We start from the raw sequence: 13,721 nt of genomic DNA on the forward strand, positions 1-13,721 counted from the left end.
TCCATCACGCTGATTTCTAGCAGGGGGACCAGGCTCTGTCAGTGACTCAAGCAGGAGCTCTGGCCTTCGCTCTGAAGCCTTGGGATGTAAATGAACAGAAGCCTTTTGGTGAGAAATGAGGTGGGAGGTGTCTTAGGTTTCCAGCAAAGGGAGTTGGATTTCCAGTAATAGCAAACACCCACGGTTTCCAAAAATTGAAATTTGGGCCGGAATTTGGTTTTGCTGCCTTTTAAGTCTGCATTTTCCACTGTTACATTAAGAAAACATTTTAGTTTGCTTGAGATTCCCTGTTGTATTTCGTCCATCTGGGAGAAAACCCAGAGGATTATATGCATATTATGGGCTTTTTACTGAAAAGACAAGTTACATCTGAAACTAATTTTGACTGAGGAAAAATCCAAACCTCCAAGAAATCGCAGTGCTTTTCCTGGTAAAGAAGGAGATTGGACTGGCTTCAGTCAGGCCATGGGAGCAGGTGGTTCCCCTGCTGCTTTGAGTTCATAGAATCACAAAATGGTTTGGGTTGGAAGGGTCCTTAAAGCTCATCTTGTTCCACACCCCTGCCATGGGCAGGGACCTCTTCCAGTATCCCAGGTTGCTCAGAGCTCAGCCTGGCCTTCAAGACTTTCATGGAAGCCTGGTTTAGGATTGTGGCCCCAGGTGCACAGAGTAGAGTAAAGAGACCAGACCTTGACTAGCCAGTGTTCTTCAGGCCCGTTTGTCCTGCAAGATCAGATTAATCAACTCGAAATCCACACTTGCCAAGAGTGCAACTTCTCAACTATCCTCCCTTTGTCCTGCCTCGGAGTTAAAGCTCTCAGGCTTCCCCTTTGAACCAGAGAAAATTAAATGTGAGTGGCAAACGTGTCACGGCTTGGTTATAAACTCATGGTTTTCATTATTTATTGGTGGCTTGGATAATCCATGTTGGTTTTGGTTTTTTTTTTCCAAACAGATTTGAACGATACAGATCGGGACGTTCAACACAAAACGCCAGCAACGGAGTAAGTACCTCCCTCCATTTATTATGTCAGCAGCTGCACCATACTAGCTGCAGTAATACCAGTGCCATCACACCTTTTGCCTGCCCAGCCCCGTGCCCTGCCTGTGGTGGCTAATGGTGGATACCAGGAAAAGAGCAGAAGGATGTGACAAACCCCAGGTGACGACTTTAAGCTCGGGAAGTCACTTCAGTAAAACATCTCTGTGTTTACAATCCTTGATGAATTTTGTTCCTCTATTAACTTTTTTTTGATTGCTTTTGAGTCTGTGTGGACTTTAGGAGTTCACAGTGTCCTTATAGTTTCACTATACATTTTTATATAACAAATATTTTGTTTACATTTGATCAAGTCACTTAATGATTTTTGTTTGCTCCACCTAATTCTTCTTCACTGGGTCTTACGATATCACTGTCCAGATTAATTTTCTTCCTGCCACTCATAATTTTAGGAACCACTCTCCTCTCTGTTTAAGCAGCCCCTTTCCAAGCGGAAGAGTTCTAATTATTCTTTCACTGAAAACTCTTCTGTAGTTGTTTTATAGTGTTCAAGGTCTGAGTTCAGGATGAATTGTACTCCTATTGCATTTTCTATGCTGCATTCTTATAACTATTTCCTCTATTTACTTTGCTTTACCCCTTCTCCTGCAGTGTGATGCAAACTTCAGCATGGGCTCTGCACTGACACTTTAGTCACAAAGACAAAAGAAGTTTTGTTTCTGAAAACAGTTTTTACCTAATATGGAATCAAAGTCAGTTTGACTTAGATCTGGTATTGGTCTGGTGTTAAACACATTAGCTGACTCTGAGGAGCTGTAGGTGACCTCCAGGAGAGCTTCCTGCTGTGCTGAGCAGTCAAACTGAGGTTTTTTGGTGTCTGACCCTTTTTATTCTGCACTCACCACTGTAGTATCCAAGAAACTGGTCCATGTAGCAGCCTGCAAGAGAGAAGAGATCTTTATAGGAAGTGCCCATTTTTTTGTGGTGTTTAATGTTGCACTGCAACTAGAAATTTCTGGCATGTGTAACTTCTGTGGTTTTTGTGTCCCAACAGGTACTGAATGAGGTGACAGAAGATAATTTAATAGATTTGGGTCCTGGCTCTCCAGCTGTGGTGAGCCCAATGGTTGGAAACTCAGCACCTCCGTCCTCACTTTCTTCACAGCTTGCAGGGCTTGGTGAGTGCCTGACCTAAATCGTGCTCTCCACTGTCTGGTTAATGTTGCCATGTAGCCTCTGAAAGGTTTGGGAATGTGGCTTACAGGATTAGGAAGGCATTCCCACTCCCCTGTACTGTGGCAATCTGTAATTGGGAACCAGCCTGGCACAAAGGGAGGGATTTATTAACCTAAGGGGAGAATGAAGGAAAGGGTCCATGCTAAAATTTGAACTGCTTTTATTTCTCCTTAGATATAGCTAAAATATGAAATCAGTCTGGTAAATGCTCTTGATTCCCCTTCTACAAATAATGTTGGAAACCTTTGGGTGAAAGGTTTTAGGAAACCGTTAGAAGGTTTATGTCAAGCCAAAGATTGCTTGACAGGATCACTGGGTTTGACTGAAGGTTCTCCACCTCTTTCAGCGCTGCACCAACACCGTATCCCTTGGTTTGAAACTCTTGGTTTCACAGTCAGTCAGAGAGAAAACATTGTGGAGAAAAATACTGGCCATGCCCAAAATTTTGGACCTTTTAGTGGCCAGTAAAATATCTCAGGATGAGGTTTGGCAGCAGGTGAACACCAATCCCCAAATGCTGGCTTCTCAATAAGGAGCTTACAGAGTGCTACTTCCAGGATGGATAGGACAATCTCTACATTTTACTTTTAAGAAATAGATGATTAGCAGCCCCAGCCTTTTTTTGGACAGAACTGTGCTTCGTGCTGCAGCTGTTAACTGGATGATGGTGTTTGCATGTGGTTTGCTGTTTCATTGGTTCACTTTTTTTGTTGCCTCTGGTTGCAGACCTGGGCACAAACAGCGTCAGTGGCACACTCAGCTCTCTCCAGCACAGTAACCCTCGTGATGATTTCGACATGTTTGCACAGACAAGAGGCAGTTCCTTGGCTGAGCAGCGAAAGAAGTAAGTTGGAGTTTGTCTCTAGCACTGAGTCATGGCATTGCTATTTTCTAAATGCATAAATCTGGAACTTCCTGACTTCAGTCCAGTCTGAAAAAGTAGTTTTGTTGGATGACTTTGTGTTTTTAATCCAATCCCTGTCCTTTTGGTCATCATTAGTATGAGCAAGTGGAGAAGTTCCTGCTGCTGGACAGAGCAAACTGGCTGAGTAGTGACTTAGTTAATGAGCTCACTGGAAACTGGGAAGTGTACTTGCCTTTACTTCTGCAAATGCTTCCTCTCCTAAAGGATTGTCATCCCTTCCACCCATGCTTGAGATACAGGAGCGTAAGGGTCCTTCACCTGAAGGTCATGGATGTACTTTGGTGACTGAATTACTGTCATCAAGGGCTTGGAAACAGAATTACCATCCAGTTAACTCTCCCTTTGGCCCCAGTCAGACTCTCACATGCTGTCAAGGCAGTGTAGCTTGCCTGGCTGCCATTCTACCCCTAATTTGTTTATATGCATGGGGCTTGCATCTCTAGAGCTGCAAATCTGGCACTTTCAAGGGCACTTAACAGGCCAAATTATTTTAATGTGAAATAAATCTATGCACTTATTAAGAAATCCTTTGATCCCTGTCAAGTGAGATTCAATAAAAGACACACTCAGGTATTTTTCTTTCATATATTATTTCTTGCCTCCTTCTGATTTCACATTTTAAAGGATGTACTAGGAGTCAGAATATCGATATCTTGTCTCAAGCTAAGCAATGTTGTTAAATAGTTTATCAAAAACTTACCAGCTCTGGAAAACTTGAACCATCAAATTTATTAGGATCTTTTATTTGCAGTTATCAGTGTAGCTATTGATACTGTGGTATCAGTGCTGAGAAGATGTGCTCTAATGTAGAGGGATGTGCTACCACTGGAGATTTTGGGTCGGGAGCCCTGATGTACAGTCAGAAAGGAGATGCATTGCAGAGAGATCTAATCGAGGTCCCTCTGTCTCTTGTGCTAAATGAAGCACGAAACTAGTCTTCCCACACGGTACCTGATGGATCAGGGAGCATGGATCAGGCCGTGATTTCACAAGGGAGGATTGCTCTGTCTTCCTTGGATTGGGGACTGTGTAAACAGAGCAGCAGGGAGGAGTGAAGCACGAGTGTGACTTGCTGTGGTGTGTAGGTGAGAGCTCTGGGTGCCGTGCTCACAGCTTGGGAGAAGCCAACAGGCTGGAGGAGAGAGGGCTCCTCCTGCTCAGGCAGCTCCTCCCAGGGGCTGATTTATGGGCACGTGTTGGCGTCTGCTGCAGCTCATGGTTCACCACTGTGCTCTGAGAAATGATGCTGTTGCCTCTGTCACCTGACTGCTACATGTCCCTCTTGCACTGCAACTGGAGGAGCTTTTAAAAGCTCTGTAAATAGTGCAATTCTTTGTCTGCTTCACTGCAGTTGCATAATTCCACCTGTCTTTGAGTCTCCCTCTGCCTCCCCCCTCGCACAGATCAAGGTCAGGCTTCCAAATGTCATCTCCAGGGCTTTGCTAAACGTAATCTGGAATCAGGCCTCTTTTCACTGTCCCCTGCTTGCTCTTGGACATGCTTAGAGTGCCTCATAACCTGTTTGCCTGCCTTCCATAAAGCTGACCCTACTCTCTTTGCTTCAAGGTGCTTTCTGAAACTGATGGTTTTTGTACAGACCACTCTCCTCTTTTTGGGGTACACCCAGTTCACTCCAGGTCTTGTTAAAAAAATTAATGTACTTTCTGATTTCCAGGGGAATCAATCAGAGTGTCCAGTGGCACTTTTCCTATGAGGAAAGGCTGGGAGAATTGGGATTGTTCAGCCTGGAAAAGAGGAGGCATCAGGGTGACCTAATTGCAGCTTTCCAGTACCTGAAGGGAGCCTACAAGACAGATGGAGAGGGACTATTTACAAGGGCCTGGAGTGACAGGACAAGGGGGAATGGCTTCACTCTGACAGAGAGTTAGATTAGATAGTAGGAAGATATTCTTCCCTGTGAGGGAGCTGAGGCACTGGAACAAGTTGCCCAGAGAGGTTGTGGATCTCAGGACGTGTCCAAGGCCAGGTTGGACGGGGCTTGGAGCAGCCTGGTCTAGTGGAAGGTACCCCTGCTCATAGCAGGAGAGTAGAGCTGGGTGGTCTTTAAGGTCTCTTGCAACCCAGGCCTTCCTGTGATTCCGTGATTCCGAATGGGTGACTGCTGGACTTCCTTCTAGTTCTGTGGTTTGTTCCTTTCTTCCAGTGTGACGTACGAGGATCCACAGGCTGTCAAAGGACTGGCGTCTGCCCTGGATGTCCGGAAACAGAACACGGGAGGGGTAGGTCATGGCTCTGTGTTTTGGTATCCATGTGGAATCCAAGCTGTAGCTGCAGCTGCTTTGACTGAGCTTCTCATTCTGCATTCCAGCAACGTGCTAGCACTGGCTATTTTGAAATGGATATCTGGGAGCAAGCACTTACTCAGTAATGATCTCTAAAGAGCTGCTGCTTAGCACTCCAGCCTAAGAGACTTCAGAATTGTAGTGGGTAAATTCTCCTGTGTCCTTGCAGCTTGTCTGGGGGGTCCAGCTCTTTGGCTGGAATCACTGCTGGAAAGAATAAGTGGGGAATGTCCTGTGAACACTGGTGTGCATTGGTTTGCTTTGGTTTTGCCTATGAAAGTTGATAAAGTCCTAATCTACTAGACTTTGCTCCAAGTGCTTGGATACATGAGCACGCTACAGGGAGAGACATAATGCAGACTTTTAATGCTTCACATGCCTTGCCACAACTGCCCTCCCATGCAACCTGTTCTGTGTGCCCAGGGCAGGCTCCTGCTCCCTTGTGTGGGTAGAAGAGGCCCATGTGCTGTCACCTTGCAGCAGCCAATGCTAAAAACATGCTTGAGAGAGCTGGGCCAGCTTTGTCTGCATCCCTCAGTGAAGGCAGAAGTGAAAGAGCTTTCAGGTCGTCCCTCAACCCCTTTCTACCACCCTGCTTTTTAAAACTGTCCTGCTCACACAGCTGTAAGTTTTTAGAGGTCTGAGCAAGTTCAGGCCCTTTCCCAGTCCAATTTTGGGCTGTGCTGACCACTAGGGAGCACGGCAGAGCCAGCGTAGCACGGGAGAGCCAGTGCAGCGTGAATTGCCTCCCCATGCCTTGGCTGATCCCGCCCTGGTTCTTTCATGAGACGAAATGGGAGTGCTCCGGGCAGCTGGCATGCCTGGCAGCTTGTGCTCTGAGCCAGGGGGAATTTGTGTTGGGAGCCAGCTGGGGTCAGATCACAGCTGCCTGCTCGGGCCATCCTTCAGTGGGAGCAGGGCCTCAGCCATGATTTCTTACAGAGCATCCCCCCGACCCCACAAATCTAATCTGCTTCTTCCTGTCCCTGCCCTCCTGCAAAAAGGGTAATTTATAACTCAGGTCAGCCCCGTGACCGGTTTCGAGCTCGGCCCCACAAAAGCTGATGCCAACAGTACTGAGGGAAAAGGGGAAGCACAGGGAGGCAAGGCCAGAAGTGCATTGAGGGTAGAGGTGAGAGAGGAATTCCCGAATCCAGAGAGACATCCCAAGCCCCCAGCGTGGCTGAGCTACTGTTGGCAGGACCTGGGGAAGGATTTGAGATTCTGCTCTTTGTTCCTGGCTAACCAAACACAAGGGGCTTCCATTTAGCTGCTGGTCAAGGGGGTTGGATTCCCCTGGTGGCCTCGGGGTCATGTCCTTATTTATTAACACTTTTGTTCCCAGCCGGTTCTGCTTGAGGCACCAGTGCAACGTGTCATTCACACCAGCAGAGTTGCTGCTCTGCCCCAAGTGTTGTCAGTTCAAAGGGCTGTTAGATAAGCTCCTCTGATGGTCAAAGTTTTTTGGGGCAAATGCTTTATGGGTTCTGGAACTTGGGGCTCTGAGATGTTTTAGGGACTTTCAGCCTCTTTTCAAAGGTCCCGATGATTGTATCATATAATCAGAAGAGCTTGTTTTGAAATGCACTCGCTCAGTAATTGGTAAACACTACTTATTCTCAACTGTTGTGAGGCTTGTGGGTGTCTCTTCTTAAAGGAAATAAAAATTAAACTCTCCTAAAGTTACCAGCCCCAGCATGTGTAGCAAAAAAAACCGGCAGTGCTTTGTAAATGAAAGACAGGCTTTAATTTGGGTAGAGCTAATTTAAGAACAGCTCTAGGGAGGAGCCAAAAGCTTTGCAACACATTCTTCACACACGTCTCTCGTTCCAGCACAGTTGTCCAGTGGCAGAATTCAGCACATCCAATGTTTCTAATGTAGTCATTCTTGGAATGGTCTGTAGAGAGGAGGCTGATCACGTGCCATTAGCTGTCTTTTAATGTGATTTAGCAGCTGGAAACAAGATGAGCTAAAAATACACTGTTTTCTTAATATTGCTTTTCCATGTTGGGAATTGCTTGTGTTGCCACACAGTTGTTGCGTGATCACAACTGGGAGGAGAGGTGTCCAAGAAACAATTCTCTGGTGTTAACACGGAGAGTAGATGAAATTGGAGTGATTTCCCCCGTTTATTTCTTTCCTCAGGAAATGAGACATAAAAGGTTACAGCTGATTCTCCATTACCTGTGGTAATGGGGACAGGAGGGGTGTCCCATGTGTGCAGGTATCTGGGTGGATGCACATAACGCTCCCCGTTGAGCTCGCCCAGTTCTGGCAGGGCTGGTGGGCTGGAACTGCTGCGCTCTGACGGTCCCAAGGAAGCCCCCCCAGAGCTAGAGATGACTCTGCATCCCGCCCTGGCTCAGGGAGGAGATGCTGAAGGACGAGAAGCCATCTTAGAGTGTTTGTGGTGCTGTGCCATGCAGTCTGCAGCCTGCTCAGGGGAACTGGATGCATCAGCGCTCCTTTAACCTCTGCGCTCTTCAGGAGGGGCAGTTTGAAAGGCTGCCAGGACACTGCAGCAAACTGCCCTGCCTTACCCTCCACTCAGCACCATCACTAGAGCTGCCGTGCTGTTGGCGTGGGGCAGAGTCTGTCTGCTGAGGCCAAGGATGTGAGCAGGGTGTGCTGCACCCCACAGCTTCATAAACGAGGGAAACTCCACAGAGCATGACATGAGACTTTCCAGTGCACTCTGACTGATTGTACAGCCTCACTTTTCCTTCTTCTAAGAAGATGACAAACATCAGCCTCACTTCTAGCCAGTGATTGTTTTATTTTATTATTACTCTTATTTTTAATATCAGCATGAAAGAAGAGCTAAGACGCTGTGAACTGTCTGCAGGAAGTGCAGACTTTAGGGTGAGGTCTGTCCCCCCCACTGACAGAGCTGACAGGCAGCAGAGGGGAACACAGCTGCTGCCAGAAGCTACCGTAGGCTTTGTGTGTGTGTGTGTGTGTGTGTGTGTGCGTGCGTGTGTGTGTGAAGTTTTTAATTGTTATATTACTTTATTACGGGTTGTTGCTGTGGTTTCTCTCTTTATGGACCTTTCTGTTCTCAACACAGAGGAGAGGTAAAGGTGGGAACTCAGACATGGAGCCCATAGACAAGTGGCTAATTACACAAGGAATGGTGAGGACTTCACCAGTGAAGCGATTCCTACTGCCCACCCCAGTCCCTGACCTAGAATAACCACCCTCTGTTCACCTCTCGTCCTGCCCTATTGAACCGCTTGAAATCGGACAGTACAAGGAGTTCATTTCCCACCTACATCATTACCTGGGGAAAAGGGAAAGATTTGCACCAATTTCTGGTTTATACAGCACAAAGACCTGTAAACAACTGAATCATTTTGTAGGATCCCACGTCACCTTCGGAAGAGGCCTGGGGATCCAAGTGGTTCCTTCTACTGTCTTGATTTATTTATGCAGTATCCACTTTTCGAGGGATAAACACAAGTCTCATGGATCTTATTCACAAAGAGGACACTTGCTATTTGTCTTTAAAGCAGCCTTTTCTGGTAGTGCTTAACTTCACGGCCTGGAATAAGCATAGGGAAGTTGTGGGATCATACCTAAACGTGGGGATAGCTCTTTATGAAAGGAAGGGAATGGAACTCCTACCCAGATTTACCTCCTCCACCCCACTGGCATTAGGAATCAGACTCCAAAAGGTACAATAGTGTTTCTGGCTTTAAGGATTTAATTCCTGTGTCTAGTGATGCCAGTGCCCTGATAAAATCGGGCTTCTGAAGATCACTCAACCTGTGCACATTTTGGCCTTGTTTGAAGTTGCCCTTCATCAACATGCTTGCAGAGAGAAGTTCAAAGCCTGCTTTAGGTGCAGAAGCCAGAGGAAGGGGAAAAAATAGCCACAGCTATGCCTTAAAGCCAAGTTCTAAGACCAGTTTTATACCTTTGGACGATGTAATCCATCACTTCTAAGTGTTTGAGATTAGTACCAATAATGTGACCTAACTGTAGAAAATCCTCCTGAGACAGTCCTGGCTGTAGGCAAGTTCAGAAAGGTGCAGGGAGAATTCCCTTTGGGCTGTGGTGTGCTGGCAGTGCAGTGTGTGGGGCTGGTGTCAGGAGGCCTGTGGAGCAGGAGTGCCTCACTCCAGGGAGATCCCAGAATGTCCCAGACTAAGCTGCCCATTGCTAAAAAGAGAATTTAATGCTGAGAAAATCCAGAGTGTGCAATATCAACTCTGTGAAACATTTTGCATTTATTCTTCTGGATTTAGGGCTAATCCAGATTATTTCTCAGGGACAGTTTGGGAATTTGTCCCGAGTTTGCATCGCTGGTGCACACCCAGTGATTGGACACGTGTTGTACCTGCCTGCCCATGCAAGCACCCAAAAGCAGCTCCATGCCTGCTCACACACGTGGATAAGCCTACTGTGGGTACCTGTCCTTGGGAGCCTGAGTGTCATTTTGGTGCTGTCCAAGACCCAAAGCTCATAAAATGAGAGTGAGAAGCTGTAAAATGAGCAGCAGTATCAGCTTTGCCTGTCGTGCTGTTGACTGTGGCTCACAGAGGCTCTCGCTGTCTGGTGGCTCTATTGCAGCCAGGGATGTGCTGTGCCACTGTTAGATGTTCATCCATAATGAATAATCCAGTGATTGAGTTAGTTCCTCTTCTTTGCCTTTCCACTGTTTACAAGAGCGGGGAAGCATGAAATCGGCACCCCTGCTGTTCACACCACTCACACCACTGCTTTATTAAAAAAACAAACAGCATATTCCTTCATTGGCTTGTGGTTATTCAGTCTGGAAAAAGGATACTGCAGCATTCATGGAGGCATATGGATTTGGGGAGGGAAGGGGGTCTGGCTGTCCAACCAGTCACTGCTCTTACAAGCCTGTCACCTTGTTTGTATGCTAAATGTGAGAGAGAAATACCTAAAATAAAACTAAACTAATCATTAACTCCGTTTCTCTCTTAACTGGCTGTAGTTCTTAACTGTATTTATTAATACGACCTGTAGCATTCACAATGCCAGTGGACAACTAGAATCCCAGGTATGAACTTGATGTGCCCACTCCGTGGTAACCTTTTGTGCTTCTGAGATGAGGGGGAAGGAGGGGTGAGCTGACACTGCTGTTCCCTGTGCCTGTACAACACTGAGACCACTCAAAGGGAATTCTCCACCTGCCAGAGTGGTTCTCACATCCCTCATGACCTGACGTTGTTCTGTCCAAACTGTGATACGCTGCAGGTTAGGGCTGAGTCCTTCCCACTCCGTTTCTGTGCATCCCAGTTCACCACATGCCTTTGCAGAGGCAATCTCTGGCTGAACTCTCCCAGTGAATTTGGCAGTGCTGTTCTTGTTTCAGCTTAACCTGTAGCTCAGTTCTGCTGGCGAGGTGATGCCAGGGCCTTGCAGACACAAGCCACACCTTTATCCATTCCAGCTCTGCCTACAAAACTAACATAGGCAAAATGATATCAGCCAGAAAGTGTTTCTGGTTCAAACATGATTTAGGGATGGGAGATGAACTGTTCCAGTGCCAGGTCTGTCTGCAGTGTGAGGTCAGAGTTTTGCCATGCAGGTATCACATGGGTCTGTACCAGCAGCTCTTAGGACAGACTTTAGTATAAACTTTTAGTGCAGGTGGTTCCAGTTGCCTTCTCATGAGATTGGACAACTATTGAGATTTGCATTAATATGCAATAATATTGCATATATTCCTTTGTTAGAATAATCTGTCACCCCATTCACATGCCAAGTAGATTATTTGTTATGAAAGTGAGAAGCAGGTGTTGCTTAAGCTGCCACGTCAGGACATTAATTGGGACAGTGGCAAGGGAGGGATGAAACTGAAACAGAATTCACAGAAAGTGATATGAACTACTCTCAACATTGTATCCTGACCACCAGCAGCGTGCCTGGCTAGAGAGGAGAGCCCTCTCTGCAGTAAAGATAATCTGAGCAAATTAAATGAAACCTCTGTTAATTAGTAACCAAGCGGGATTCCGCTATGTGCCTTCAAGAGAGAGAGAGAGGATCTGAGATGAGGAAATCACTTGGGTAACACACCGCAGAAATACATCACCCTCTTGGAGACCGAAGGGCTTGAATTGTGGATAAACCAAAAAGCAGACACGAGAAGATCTCATTTGTCCCACGTGGTAGGACCCCTCTGCCTTTTGAAGGCAGGCAGGCGTGTTCCCTTTAGCTGAAGGCCACGTGGGTCCACGTGGTGGACACTGGACAGGGGTGATCCCACACCCCACGTGGAGCGAGGTCTGTCGCTGCCTGGACACGCCTGTCAGATGCAGATGGGCTGGTGGTTGTACGGGCACAACAGGCTGCGCTGGGGAACTCGCTGCACCCGAGCTCTGCCTTCCCCGGAAACACGGCTACGAGCGATCAGGTCGTTAATTTAATCCTTGCATGTGAAGTCGAGCGTGCTCTAATATTGAGGGCAGGCAGCTATTTCAAGATCACAACAGCTCTAAATAGATGGTAAGGCTGTAGTAGTAAGCTGGAGTAGCCTACTAGTGTGCTCTTAGTGCTGCCACAGGAATGACAGACCTCTCCTTGCTGTTCCTAACCAGCGAGGAGGAGTGAGTAGCAACTAACCAAGCACTGGTGTCAGCTTTGTTAAACATCTAGAAAGAAGTGGAATTAACTAAGCTATTACAAGGCAGTAGTCTAGCAACAATTAGCATAAACCTTGTTAAACATTTTAAGAACATTAATGAGCTCACCTAGAGACCTGAATTGTCATTTCATACCTGCTTCTTTTCCAGTGGGATCATTTTTAATAGAAATAAAATGTGATAATAATAACCTTAAACTGTCTTTTTAAGGGTAGAATATTGGATCTTATGACTTGTGAGAAAATATATTGGCAATACTCTTTGGCTTTTGATTGCTAGTGAGAACATCAACACAATCTAACTTAGATAAGTAGGAACTTGAATTCCAGGTTCCTGTGGGTTTTGTGGGATTGAACACTCGCTTTTGTTCTCCCAGCCCTCCTTTTCCATTTCCCTTTCAGGACTGTTGGGATGATCCCATTTGTAGGATTTTCCAAAGACTAAATAAAAAAGGTATTTGGACAATCAGCCCAACTTTTAATTAAAGCCAGTTACGTAAAGCACCCAAAAATATGTTGTGACTTAATTTCCATTTACTTTGAGTATAGACTTTTAAAAAAAGAATTCACAATATCTTTATAAAAACAGCTCTAGCAGCCAGCACTGACTATCTGGGGAACTGTCTTGCCAAGACTGAGAGCTTCACTAGACCATGAATGTTTGCATAATCAAAGTATTAACAAGACAGTACCCCATTCCAAAGCCTTTTCCATGCAGTCTGTGCTGCCACTGCTGTTTGTTCCCAGAAACTGTTGTCTTTTTTTAATGTGTAAAGTAGTTAATTTCTTTTTACATCTCTCCTGTTGGGATTTAGGGATTAGTTAACAAAACTCCCCTCCACGTTTTTCAGTTTAGGGCTTTTGGAAAGGGAAGACTTGCCAAATACCCAAGTGACTGGCAAAAAATTAACTTCTCTGTGTGGTTGGTTTAAAATTAAATATAAATGGTACAATGTATAGTTAAAATAATTGAAAACTTCCAGTTGTTTTTTGACAGTTTCCCCCCCCCACCCTTTATTCTCGAACAAATGAAACTTGACACATGTAACCCATGTTTTATCAGGAAAATGGGGCTCAGAGTCTGAGGAAAGCAAATGGGAAGTTTAAGCAATAGATACAAACCCTCAGCTCTTCTGTGGGTGTGCTGGGAGACAGGGGAAGCTTTTTAAAAGGTCATTGCTGAATAGCAAACGGCTGACACACTCAAATGTTTATCTTACAGCTTTGTCTGCTTCTCTGCAAGAAGTGTTCTTGCACTTCTGAGGGCTTTGTTTGTTTGTTATAAGTAGCTCAAGCTGAAAGTAGAATTCCTTTTTTCTTTTTCTTTTTTTTTTTTTAATAAATCTTATGAAATACCACAGCACGAACTCCTGTGCTGTTGAGCTGTTCTTCGAGGACTCCTGCAAACTCAAGAGTCCTGTGATTCTTGGGGATCCAATCATCTCTCATGTTTGCAGGATAACCAAGATTTGAGCTGCTGTTCCTTCTAGTACAGGGACCACAGGACCGCCACGCTTTTTAGAACAGCTGCTCTTATTTTCATAGAATTATGGAATCCTGGAATGGTTTGGGTTGGAAGAAAAGATCCATCTGATTCCAGCCCCCTGCCATGGGCAGGGACACCTTCCACTATCCCAGGTTGCTCC

The 13,721-nt window shown here is 45.9% G+C and overlaps 1 protein-coding gene across 4 annotated transcripts in view; it reads left to right on the top strand.

Moving 5' to 3' along the window:
• TOM1L2 (target of myb1 like 2 membrane trafficking protein) overlaps window positions 1-13,721 on the top strand; it is a 57,038-nt gene that overhangs the window by 32,594 nt on the left and 10,723 nt on the right. For 2 of the 4 annotated variants that reach the window (XM_027900275.1, XM_027900274.1), the window contains exons 9-13: window positions 956-1,004; window positions 2,055-2,178; window positions 2,963-3,080; window positions 5,326-5,401; window positions 8,533-8,598. In XM_027900275.1, the coding sequence (XP_027756076.1) occupies window positions 956-1,004; window positions 2,055-2,178; window positions 2,963-3,080; window positions 5,326-5,401; window positions 8,533-8,598 (433 nt within the window). The remainder of the gene's footprint in view (window positions 1-955; window positions 1,005-2,054; window positions 2,179-2,962; window positions 3,081-5,325; window positions 5,402-8,532; window positions 8,599-13,721) is intronic. The other 2 variants (XM_027900276.1, XM_027900277.1) reach the window with 1 other exon arrangement.

Source organism: Empidonax traillii, unplaced genomic scaffold (genome assembly GCF_003031625.1).
Source record: "Empidonax traillii isolate 1590-97213 ecotype Southwest subspecies unplaced genomic scaffold, ASM303162v1 scaffold717:size860381, whole genome shotgun sequence".
NCBI classification, from domain to species: domain Eukaryota; kingdom Metazoa; phylum Chordata; class Aves; order Passeriformes; family Tyrannidae; genus Empidonax; species Empidonax traillii.